At 40.7% G+C, this 13,286-nt stretch overlaps 1 protein-coding gene across 5 annotated transcripts in view; it reads left to right on the top strand.

Annotated features, from left to right (window-relative positions):
- The window catches only part of PTPRO (protein tyrosine phosphatase receptor type O), a 281,730-nt gene extending 271,190 nt beyond the window's left edge, over nt 1-10,540 (top strand). For 4 of the 5 annotated variants that reach the window (XM_033222766.1, XM_033222763.1, XM_033222767.1 and 1 more), the window contains 3 exons: nt 1,657-1,792; nt 7,137-7,257; nt 8,288-10,540. In XM_033222766.1, coding sequence (XP_033078657.1) covers nt 1,657-1,792; nt 7,137-7,241 — 241 coding nt within the window. In that variant the 3' untranslated portion in view covers nt 7,242-7,257; nt 8,288-10,540. The remainder of the gene's footprint in view (nt 1-1,656; nt 1,793-7,136; nt 7,258-8,287) is intronic. The other variant, XM_033222765.1, reaches the window with a different exon arrangement.
- The last annotated feature ends 2,746 nt before the right edge of the window (nt 10,541-13,286 follow it).

Below are 13,286 nucleotides of genomic sequence, written 5' to 3'. Positions count from 1 at the left end.
AACCTCAAAAGAATAGGGGACATAAACATGCTCCAATGGCGTGTGACAGGTGGCGGTGGGATGAAGATGTGAAGGGAAGCATTGGCAGCCATGCCAACCTAAGCAAATAAATCTACAATCCCAGACCTACTGCCTTGGCCCTTGTGAATTAGAATGGCTAGAATGAGGATGTATGTGTGTGCATTCATGTGTGTTTGTGTGGAGTGTGCATCTCCCTGGAAAGGAAAATGCTTCATAAACTACTAAGTGTCTGTTTAGGGCAGATATCATTGCCGTCAATCCACTGTAGGCATTCATAGGTTAAAGGATGTGCTTTAGCAGATAAGATTATCTGTTCTCAAAATGGTTTTTTTCAAGAGCAGAAAATGAAGCTGTTCAACTCTGGGGTCAAACTCATGGATTCCTTATCCATGAGTTTTACAGGCGCTTACTCAGTAGCAGATCATTTTATCTGAGAAATCCTGGGAGGGAAGAGTTGTCTAGTAGAAAAAGCAACCTTAAACTCAAGGTTTATAGAGTGAGGTTTTTCTAGCAAACTCCATATAATTGGCTTGAACTTTCTCTTTTCCCATCATTTCACAGGAATTCAAAGCTTAGAGCCATTTGGCTCTTTGCTGAGGATTGGAGGGAAAAAAGGGCTGACTTCAACACATAGAACTAGGGACTGTGAAGGGGCAGTTGGCCGGCGCCTGTCCATCCACTTCCACCTGTGCCCTGAGCACTGGGATTGGGGGACTGGCTGAGACTGGGTCCACATTTTTCATGTGATTTTAAGGTAACTATTTCAAAGGTCCCTGTGAGATGGAAGCAGGCTCAGGACCCACTAAAAGGGCAGGCGTGCTGTAAGACAGGTCTGGGGTGGTGAACTGAACTTAGGGTTGAAGATACACAAATCTCTGTGGTCCCAGAGCTAGAGTTAGAGTATGGACATCTCAACTGGACTTTTGAGCTGGTCTGAGGGCTTAACTCTGATGGTGTTCAAAAGACAGGGTATTATTTATGTGTATCAGCTCTCTGAATGCAGAAATCAGCTCCCGAGAGTACTCAACGTGGAATCCTTACTTTTCTCCAGAAGCAGAGACCCCGAAAAAGGGTGTGGCCAATGCAGTGCAAATCTCTCTCAGGAAGGTAGCCATGACAGTCAGAAATGTGACATTAGAAGGAACACCAACCACAACTGCATACTTAAAAATCAGTTAAGTGGAAGATATTGTCAGGAGCTTAGACTTCTTTTTTCCACAAGGGTACTATTTGTAGTTTTTTAGAAATCATCAATTTTATTTCAACAGTAAAGTAGCCCCATCTGGGCTGGCCACAGTGGCTCACGCCTCTAATTCCAGCACTTTGGGAGGCCAAGGTGGGAGGATCACCTGAGGTCAGGAGTTCGAGACCAGCCTGGCTAACATGGCAAAACTCCATCTCTACTAAAAATACAAAACTTAGCCAGGCGTGGTGGCGCATGCCTATATTCCCAGCTACTTGGGAGGCTGAGGCAGGAGAATCACTTGAACCCAAGAGGCGGAGGTTGCAGTGAGCCGAGATCACACCATTGCCTTCCAGCCTGGGCAACAGAGCGAGACTCCATCTCAAAAAAGAAAAAAGAGAAAAAAAAGAAGGACCATCTGAATAATGTGCCATCGGAACATTCTTTTGCAGTGCTGGAGTGGGACGGACGGGAACATTCATTGCCCTGGACAGGCTCTTGCAGCACATTCGGGATCATGAGTTTGTCGACATCTTAGGGCTGGTGTCAGAAATGAGGTCATACCGGATGTCTATGGTACAGACAGAGGTAGGAACATAATCTATATGTATTTTTAAATTTTCCCTGGACTGAAAAACTTACCATTATTCAATGGTATGCTTCAACACAATTCTCTCAAACTTCTTTGTCTCTGTATTTCCCATTTTCTTATTGTATATGTTCAAACGGCTTTGAGGTATAAAAGAAATAGACACTAGCCTCCAGAAAACCATTTGGTGTATAGTGATTACACTTTTATTGGCATCATAATTCAGAGTGCATGGGTAGATTCCTAAGAGTAAAACCTCTTTGAACAGACTCAGAGTCAGTTGCGGATAACAGCCATCCTGGGTAAATGCCACCAAATAGAGACTGTAGAACTGGTGCAATTTGATTTATATTTGAAATGTTGGATTCGATTCAATACTTTTGTCATTAGTTTATCCTCCATGTGACTCTATCCCAAATTCACTTTTCATGATGATTAGAAGTTGGATTTGAGCTTTCTGTCCCTTTTATGATTTTAAAGATTCCCAGTCCCTACCAGCATTGCCTGTTCCCTTCATGTCAGTGATGAAGATTTATTATTTTAACAACATGGAAGCATCCTCTGAAATATCCAACAGTGTTATGTGCTCCGTCTTCCTCCTCTTTTCCCAAGTCCTCCCACCCTGAAAGCCTGAGGATGCACTTAGTCTGGAGTGGCAACCCAAGGCAACGCCGGCAGACAGCACCGCCTGCCTCAGATCAGCCGTGGGTGTGTACCTCTGTGGGCGCAAAAACCCAAGTACAACAGCTTCTTCATAAATGTCATCACCCACCCATACTGGCGACTTCTTAGCCTCAGTCTTACAACAATCCTTTTTCTCAAAGAGTGTGTGTGGGTGGAACACTTGGGTAGAACACAACCTGGCCTGACCTGTATCAGGATATTTTAAAAATGCTTTGATCTTCCTCATGCTTTTCCTACCCAGCACCACTAGATGTCAGCATCACTTCAAAAGCCCAGAGTAATGGCGGCCGTCTCAGCTCTGTTTCTGCTTTCCCACTCCCTTTGCTTTTCTTTCCTCCTACCTCCCCAGTCTTATCTCACCAACTTTTGGCAAGGCTGTTTCAGTGCATCCATTTCTGAGCTACAGCAGGGTCATACCACTTGGGAAAGAGTTATCCTCGTTAATATTCAGACCTCTCATTGATAATTAGGAAGCAAGTACAATTGGTTTCCTCACTTTCTTGATTTCAGTCATGCTGCCTGGTAATTTAGTGTGGTGGGGACATCAACATCACTTTTTAATCATAAGTTTAAAATGTCTGGTTTCCCAGAGGAGTCCACTATCTGGTGAGTAAACAGTGCTTTATTAATCACTCCATGTTTTTGGCTTTTACTTCCATAAATTTGCACCCTGATATGTGATTAAAACTCCACGTTATGTATACGAATCTCCAAGCTTCAAAGAGCCACACCTTATTTTAAGTATTTTGTATTTAATGAATGGTCTTCCCAATTTACTTAATTCATACCTTTTAAAACTTAATAGATTTTGGGGCCGGGCGCGGTGGCTCATGCCTGTAATCCCAACACTACAGGGAGGCCGAGGAGGGCGGATCACCCAAGGTCAGGAGTTCGAGACCAGCCTGGCCAACATGGGAAAACCCTGACTCTACTAAAAATATAAAAAAATTAGCCGGGCGTGGTAGTGGGCGCCTGTAATCCCAGTTAGGAGGCTGAGGAAGGAGAATTGCTTGAACACAGGAGACAGAGATTGCAGTGAGCCAATACGGTGCCACTGCGCTCCAGCCTGGGAGACAGAGCAAGACTCCATCTCAAAAAACAAACAAAAAACTGCATAGATTTTAATTATGGCCTGTTTGCTTTTTACTTTTCCCAACTACAGATTCTTAATCTCTTTCACCTGACAGATCCTCCATCCCATTTTCAGGGCCATTATCTCTCTTTGGGTGGTAATTAAGCAGCCACCATGTCACTTCCCGCAAAGCCAAAAAAAGTTTTCTTTTCTCCCTAAATGTTTTACCCTAAATTTTGGTTGTTTCATTTGTTTATGGCAGCATTTTAGGTTGATATCTCCACGGACACAGCCTTTTTAAAGTACAGTATCCCCATCCTGGCCAACATAGTGAAACCCCGTCTCTACTAAAAATACAAAAATTAGCCGGGCATGGTGGCGCCCGCCTGTAGTCCCAGCTACTCGGGAAGCTGAGGCAGGAGAATCGCTTGAACCCAGGAGGCAGAGCTTGCAGTGAGCCGAGATCACACCACTGCACTCCAGTCTGGTGACAGAGTGAGACCCTGTCTCAAGAAAAACAACAAAAAATAATTAAAATTAATTATTAAATAATTAAATAAAAAATAAAGTACAGTGTCCCTTCCCTGAACTCTCATGGGAAGTTCAAAGTCAGCAAAGAGGGCAGAGGTCCCCTGGGTTGCCTACTTTTTCCAACTTTTCTTGCTTGACCCTTGATTCCCTCAGGACCTCGTGGTGGATGTTTTCCAGTTCCAGTTATTTATCTGTGTCTGTTTTTTTTCTTTCTTTTAACTTATGTCTAGAACATCTTGTTCATTTACTTTTATTTTTTCCCTGTTCCTCTGCTCACCATGGTTCATCCTGTATTTTGAATACAGATTGATCTGCCTAAGATTCTCCTTTAGCCTATTCACATTCAAAGTCTGCTGCCAGGTCACAAAAGTTAACAAGGAAAGAACAAAGTAAAAAAAGCTTATTCTTTTCACATGTATCCTCCTAGAGTACTCCTTTGACACTAATGATTTTCAAGAGAATGAAATGATTCTCCAATTGAGCTTTGTTTATATGTATATAATCAACCCACGTAGACCATATTTCCTCCCGTCACTGGTATCTAATTTTCCAGCCTTCCCTACATTGCCTTGACTCCACCACTCCACCTCACCCAAAAAATTGCAGAAGTAGCTCATAGGATGAGCCATATCTCCAGATGCATATATCAGGGTCATTGCAACATGCCTGGACTGCACTGTGACCTGCCCTCTTCCTCTTCCTCACATGACCAGACACGCTCCATGGGCTTCTTCACACAAATAGAGGCGTATTTAGAAAGAATGCCAGACCCTGGGGGGAGGCCCAAGTCTCCACTTTACTGCTGCACAAGTCATGTCACCTCTCAAGGCTCCCATTTCTCTTCTGTAAAACACGAATGATAACTTTCACTCATTTTTGTAAAGTAGACATGATGGGAAATAATATAACCTAGATAAGTGCTTTGAAACTGTGAACTGTCACTTATGAATGATGTTCTCCTCTCTTCTATTTTTACCGAATATTTTGTTTGGTTTTCCTCTAATACCCTTCCCTGGAGGTCAGCTGGGGCTTTGCTTTGAGCAGCCTCTCCTCCTGATCTGCAGTTTGGATTTCTCAGGGACTTTCAAGGACAAGTCTCTCCAGGTCTTTATTTACTTTCCTTGTGGTCTTTTTGTTTGGTTGTTTTTTGTTTTGATACAAAATGTAGCCACTAAGTAGATACAGATTGAAAGTCCAGGCAATCTCTGGTCTTATCTATTCCCTGTGTTGACATAACACTAGAAACAATGGATTAGGTGTCCATGTGTGATGACCACAAGTAGTAGCTCAGCCACTGATACCATCACCACAAAAGGGAATACGTTTTCTTCAAACCGTGTTGAAAAATACAGTTTAGGCTGAGGTATCAACCCAGTGATGTTTGAAATATTAATTTTATTTTTTGTATGAAGTTGTTACACAGGAGGCTTCTTAAAATCCTATGGATATCTTGACTGGATCTTATTTAAATGTTATTTCTAGTCGTATTACTTATAGAGAAACTCTGGGAAACAAAGAAAAAGGAGGAACACTATGAAATTACCCTTCCTTCTTGGCAGAAAGAAAATTTTGGTGATTTTATCTTGGCTTTCATTCAAGTATAACTTTTATATGATTGTGCTCATATTATATGTATATATGTATCTATATGTATTACTTTACATTCTATTTACATTCTAGTTTCTCATTTAGGATTTTACTATGTAACCAGTATAGTATCAAAAATTACCTAAAACTCTATAAATCTCATTTTAAGGACAGACTAATGTTTCATTATAGACACACTATTGCATACTTAAACCAATCTCCTTTTTATAGAACATTAAATTGGATTATTTCCCACTTTTTACTATTATCTGTGTCCACACCATTATTAGCACTTTATTAATTCTGCCTCTGCAAATAATAGATAAAATGGACTGCCTCAACAAACTTGTCATCATTAAATATTATCTTTTCCTTTTAGCTTTGTCCACTACATAGATAGAAAATAATGATTTCACTTTACTTTTTATTACTTGACTATTTTTGGCATATTTTAATATTTCCTCAGTTTACTTCAAAAGTCATTTAATAAGCACAAGCTAAGTGCTAGGCATTAGGAATAAAAAGACATAGTTTCTAACTTCCACGGAATATTTGGCCTAGTGGCTGATGTCCTTTACTTATTTGTCTATTTGTATGTTACTGATTTAGATGACTTTATCACAAAAATAAAGGTATCAATATTCTGTCATAATTCTAGAAAGTATTTTTCTCTCCCAGTTTCTGGTTTACCCTATGTTTTATTCTTTTTAACTTTTAAAATATACTGTAGATTGAAATTTTTATTTGTAATTTATTCTACTGCTCTTAAATTTAGAAATTCCTTTCCTAAAGTAATCAGAAATTAACCAATATTTTCCTCTATATTTTTAATGACAATTTATTAAATTACCTGGAATTTACTTTGGTGTATGATAAGGGGATATCCTTTTGTTTTTTTTTTCAAAATAGCCCCGTAATTTGATTGAATATTCATTTCCTTTAACATTAATAATGATCTAATGTACAGCATGGTGAACATAGTTCATAATACCATATTGTGTACTTGAAATTTGCTAGGAAAGTGGATCTTAAGCGTTCTCACCACACACACACACACACACACAAATATATATACACATATATATACACACATATATATAAACATATATATAATCTGGGGTGATGAATGTGTTAACTAGCTTGATGGTGGTAATCATTTCATAATATATGTATATCAAATCATCACATTGTACACCTTAAATATATACAATTTTTATTATACTGCAATAAAGTTAGGGGAAAAAATTCCACTGTTTTTAGAAAAAGCCATGATGTTCTAAGCTCTATTATTAATCAAAATACTTTTACAGTTGATTCTCTTGGATTTTCTAGTTATAAAACTGTATCTCTGTAAATAATGAAAATCGTTTCCTTTAACAGCAGATCTTGATCATTAAAACTATCATAGTATAAAATATTATGTCTTTGCACATATCTGCTCTGAAACCTGTTTTTGTCTTTTGTTCCAGGAGCAGTACATTTTTATCCATCAGTGTGTGCAACTGATGTGGATGAAGAAGAAGCAGCAGTTCTGCATCAGTGATGTCATATACGAGAATGTTAGCAAGTCCTAGTTCAGAATCTGGAGCAGTAAGTGGAGAAGAGCGCGCCACAAGTGCTCAGTCTTAGAACTATTAGAGGGGGACGTGATGGATGGGACAAAAGACAGCAGTAGCCATTTGTATTGACTCTGACTTCACATGAGTATTGCTTCCCAGCTCCTGGCTTCACATGGGTGGTCACAGGGAGAAACAAGTACTGTAGCAGATCTTTGAGTTTCAATGCAGCTTGGTTGGTGTTAGCAACAAACAGGAGTTTCTGCACCTCATGATGACTTCACCTCCATTCCCTCTACTCAGAACCCTAAATTATTCTGTTATGGGATCTGTGCCTGTAATATCAGGATACTACCATCCAAATCTATCTAAATATCTTGTGCAAATATTTTATTGATTACAAGGGCTGTATAAGGGGTTACCAAAAAGGCATGAGCTGGATTGGACACTCCTAAAACCAAAAACAGCAGTGACAATAGAGTCTCAGGATAGCAGAGTCTGAAAATGCCTTGATCTCTCCTATTATGTGAGCCCTTACTTGAGCTTCATGAAGGTGCTTGTAACATATTCAATGCCTTGTACTCCAATTTTGACTAGGAGATCAGATTTTGGAGGTGTAAGTAATCTTGGCTGAGGTAATAGTAATCTGCCCATTTAGTTCAGTAAACAGACTGTAGAGTGTCTGACTATACTGGGGGGAGAGGAGTCAATGACAGGGTAGGGAGAGGACAGTGGCGCATGATGGGAGAATCATGAAAGTCTGGGAAGCATATGGACCAGTGGGCAGCAGGATAGGATTAGCGCTGCACCTGTACATCCATCAAGAGAGACAGGGCACACAATGGAACAGGAAGGATAAAAAATAAAGAAAGAGAGAAACAAATTTGTTGGGAGACGGAAAGACATTCAGACCCACAGAAAGGTGGCAGCACACAGAGAAAGATACACAGATCAACCCACATCTACATGGGTTGTGAGACTGAGCATAGTGAGAGCAGTGGTGGAGCAGGAGAAGGTTGCCGTGATACCAGGCTGCTTACTGTCTTTCTCTGTCTCATTCACAGGAGAGGACATGATGTGCACCCATCCTCCCTTGCTTCCAGATTGTTTTAGGGGGCCCTGATAGTCATTATTCTAAAAAGAGGCCCTGCTTTGTAATATGTGGCCAAGGAGATAATTTATCTCACAGAAGCACCGGGAAGACTTAGCCTTAAAGAGCCTACAGTGTCTTTTTGGACTCTTTCACTTCGGGACATTTAATAATGGACCAAATTCAATAGAACACCAGGAAGGTCAAGACGCTCTCCAAAGGGCAGGAAGTACGGTACTTCCGAAGAGTTTCGTTGGCCCTTTGCTGGTTGGGCTGAGTTTTTTATTTTTAAGTGTTTGTTTTTAAGTGCAATAATTTTTGTATGTGTGTGATTCTTATCAGAAAGTTGAATTGTTTTCTGCCTACACCATTCATCAGCCCGATTACCCAGGAAGGAACAGGCATTGTTAGCATCAGATTATACCTCATTATTCAAAGGAGGCATGGCCACACAAGAAGAAATGGTCATTCTGCTTCAAGGAAATTGAGCCAGCACTATCTGTACTCCAACATCACTGGGTCTGGAGTGGGGAGGTTGGACACGGAAGAAAGGGGTTCTACCCACAGATCAACTGTGTAATCTTTTCCTATTCCAAATATGAAAAGCTATAATTCAACTTCAAAGTAGAGTAGAAAAAAATTTGTCTTAACTGTTCTAGTTCTTGATGGTTTTCTTCCGTATTAACAGTTGGTGTTTCTTCCTTGGCCCTTTTGGACTAATGTTACTGTCCAGGTTCTTTCTCGAGAAACCACATCTGGTTCAGAAGAGTGTCAAGTCGGACTCTAAACTCCGTTGCTGTCTGAGCAATCTTGGTGCCTAGACTTTGCATTCCTTGTTCTGTTGACCTGCATACATGTGAGAGCTATTTCTTTAAGAACTATATAGGCTGTGAAAACGCACTTTCTTTCCCCCAAAGAGCTGGGAATTTATGAAGTTATGGCAATGAACTACAGCATGCTGGGACAATTATTTGACTCCACTTTTTTTGGTAATATTGTCAAATGTCTCTGTGGATTCTGACAGAGATTTCTCTTTGTTTTGTTATTCTTTTGGTTGTCAGTTTCATTTTAACGAGTGTAACTAGTAACATTTTATTCTTTGGATTTTGTATAATTACAGTACATGATTGTGTATTGTGACATGAATGCTGTCAAAATGACATTGATGGCATTGTGAAACCTGTTACGTTGTGTCACTTCCTGATAAATAAGAGGTGATGACATGGATATACAACAGAAAACACTTTGAGTTGAAAGTAAACACAAACTGGCTGCTTCCCCGTGACAACTGTGGCTGTTGTGAGCCTCCATGTGTGTGCTTCCAGAAGGCTTTGCTCCTCTTCATGCACCTGACACTGCCCCTTCCCCTGGCTTCCCTCCATCCTTGATCATCTTCATGAAGCCACAGATAGAAGATCAGCTTAATATTTTATCAGTGACCTCAGTGATGGTGAAGGATGCCAAATGAACAGCTCTGCACCCCACCGTCTCTTGTCACTGAGAAGGCTTGGCCATGGCAGACCTTGGCAGAGTTTCTTGCAAGATCTGGCCAGTGAGTCTCAGTTTCACCTTGCAGGGTGAATGGCAGAGGATGCCCATACCCTGCAGGTTAACAGCTTGGGCTCCTCAGGGATTGTCAGTTCCTACTCACCTTCCTGCTACCACCTCCTCCTCTTCTTCTCACCCCCCACTCCTTTATTTCCCTTTTTGGACATTTTAATAACATATCGCACCACTCTCAGGAACAAACATGGTTAATGAAAGGTGGCAAAGGGATGTGTGACATTCTTAGATTTTCACACATGGACAGTCAGGAGTGAAATGTGCAACCTTGGAAGGGCTGATACAATGTATGGTAAGCTGACATACATTTCCAACACTGCAGCTCAGCGCGTACAGAAGTTTTGCAGCCTGGAACATTGCTTCCCATGAAACAAAGCACTTCATAAATATTTTATGTTTTTCTTGAGCACCCCGTCAAGGTAGGGATCGAATAGTGCCTGATCAATTTTCCCAAAAGGAAAGAGGAAATATCCAGAGTTTAGACTGAAGGCTCATAGTCAAAAGTACAGGAAGGTCACACTGTTCACTGGACCACTGTTGCTCCTCAGTTTGTAGAGCTTATGATGGAAAAGGCATCAGTCTATCAAAATACTTGATTAATCCCGATAATGACTTTGGAATTATCTCTCCTGGGTCTCAGTTAATAAACTAAAGAATGACCTAATCATAGCTCCATATCTAGAAACAGGTATAAGAAGTATCGGATAGGATAATTGACCCAAAGGTGCTTTGTGTCTTGTTCTCTTGTGTATGTTCCATAAAGCTATTCTAACCAGCTCTGTTTCCACACTAGGACCCAACTTTAAGCATTCAGGAGGGAGGGTTTCAGAGCCTCTGCATTATTAATTAGGGTTTTTAAAATTCATTTGAGTAGTGCTTTGTTCCAAAAGAACACAGGGCCCTTAGCGCATGTATTCATAATAGCCTGTATGGCACACAAAAAGATCGAAAAACTTGAGCATTACAAAACATTTCACTTTGAGTGCTATTTTTTCTTTTTGAGACAGAGTCTCTCTCTGTTGCCCAGGCTGTGGTGTAATGGCACAATGGCGTGATCTTGGCTCGTTGCAGCCTCCACCTCCCGGGTTCAAGTGATTCTTCTGCCTCCGCCTCCTGAGTAGCTGAGATTACAGGTGCGCACCACAACGCCCAGCTAATTTTTTGTATTTTTAGTAGGAACAGGGTTTCACCTTGTTGGCCTGGCTGGGCTCAAACTCCTGACCTCAGGTGATCCACCCACCTCAGCCTCCCAAAGTGCTGATGGAATTACAGGTCTGAGCCACCATGCCAGGCCTTGAGTGCTATTGAGATCATATTCCTTGGCTGCAAAAGATAATTTATGAAGTTAATTGAGAAACTACCATTAGGATCTAATTAATAAATGTAAGAGTTGACACCATTATATCCATTATTTCATATGATGATTTTATTTAACTTGAAAAGAAAAGAGGGATGGATGACAGCATTTTTTGGAAAAGCATTTTAATTCAGGATCTACAATTTCCCACTGTAAAGACAACATTGCCTCCAAAATGTAAAATTAGAAGACTTACTACTTTTTTTTTTAATGTCAGATTTTATAATGTATCTCCTTTCCTAAAAACTGTTCCTACTCCCAAAAAGGTGACACAGCTCTCAAAGGAGGCTGTGGTGTCAACAGGCAAAGCAGGATCAGGGGCTTTGTTTTTGAATTTTTTGCAGGCCACTTGATAGCTGCTTGCTAGAGTATTGGCTCTTAGCCAAGGAGTTAAAGTTACTGAGTCCAATCTCTATGAGCCAAAATTCTCCCTGCTTTCTAGCAAGGAGGCCTTCCTTTACACCTCAGGAAATGTCTGATGTAATGTGCTTCAAATAGCTGGCTTGCTTCCTGGCTCACAGATCTCTAGTCTGGTACTTGGCACAGGGATGAAGTCCAAAAGCCATGCCCATCATCGAATATAACATTCACTTTGGCCAAAGGGGTTATAAAGCAACAAAATATAACCTGCAAAACCTGCAGGCTTCCATCCCTGATTTTTCATAGCCTCATTTGGAACCATTTGAAGGAAGTTTCAGCTGTGACATCTCTGACCCCTGGCCTTCCAGAAGAGTAAGATTTTTGCCTTTAGTTTTATCTGGTGATTATCACAAGGCCTTTTCCTGGTGGGTCACTGGATTAAAGATGGAGTATAAGGTTTAGCTCTGGGAGTTGCATTAGAGGAGGGACATGAACAGACTGAAGGCTATCCAGACATGGTCACCAGATCCACCGGAAATGTGGGAAAATAACAGGTTATGCTAACAAAACCTGGGAAAACGGGGGCTATTAAATCTGGAGTAAAGGAAGTCATTTATTGAATCATTCAGTCAACAAATGTGTTTATCTAATCATATGGAGGAATCAATCAATCCATCCATCCATCCATTGTGGTATACCACACACATTGGTGATACATTTGGTAGAGAATTGGAAAGTCAGGCCTGGGAAATCAGGACTCTTATTTGGAAAACTAGCTTCTGCTTTTGCATCACATGCCTATGACACAAGGTCATCCACATTTTACCTCTTTTATATTCCAAGGTCTGTGACTGGGAGGGTAGGTGCCAGGGGAGGGGGTTCAGGTGTCACCCTGGAAAAATCCAGTTAGCCTAGGCCAGATACCAGCTTCAGATGCTCTTACCAAGTCTATTGAAGACTATCAGGATGGCCCTTAGAGACTGTGGGCGATTGGCTTGTAACAAGGTGGCAAGTAATGTACTAAACTATTCCTGGTATTGTTTTCAGATCCTTACACACGTTATCTTCTGATGTCCTATGCGATGGACTGAATTTGTCCCCCCAAAATTCGTATGTTGAAATCCTAACCCCTAATGTAATGATATTAGAAGGTGGGGCCTTCTTGACCACTTGCAATATGCTAGGCCCTGTGGTAAGCAAAAATATGATGGCTTTTAAAAATAGGCTATATAATCAGTTTTAATACTGTTGTTGAAAGGTTCAAGAAAGCCTTAGTCAAGTCTTTTTCAACATTTTTACTTATATCTTCCACAACTTCGTCAATATATCTTCCGGACATACCCACCAGCCATCATATGTAATGATGTTAAATATTTTCCCCAATGGCTTATATAACAGAAACAACAAACACTCATTGTTTTTGTTACTCATAAACCACTAGAAACCCTGACATGATTGCTCTTGCTTGATAAGAATCATCAGACTAGTCCTGCCCTCCTACTCATAACAAGACTCTCCTCAACCATATTCCTGGTGGATGGCTAAGTCTTTTCTACTGAACACTTTCAGAGGGAGGAATCGCTCCTAGGGTAACAAAGCATTTTTTCTTTTGTTTACACATCCAGGGACCTTACTGACATTAAGAATGTATGAGTCTGTGCCCCCTGTGGGCATGGGCTTGAAGCCCAAATCT

This window comes from Trachypithecus francoisi, unplaced genomic scaffold, assembly GCF_009764315.1.
Source record: "Trachypithecus francoisi isolate TF-2019V2 unplaced genomic scaffold, Tfra_2.0 Lachesis_group11, whole genome shotgun sequence".
NCBI lineage: Eukaryota > Metazoa > Chordata > Mammalia > Primates > Cercopithecidae > Trachypithecus > Trachypithecus francoisi.
This window is presented reverse-complemented; position numbering and strand designations above follow the sequence as displayed.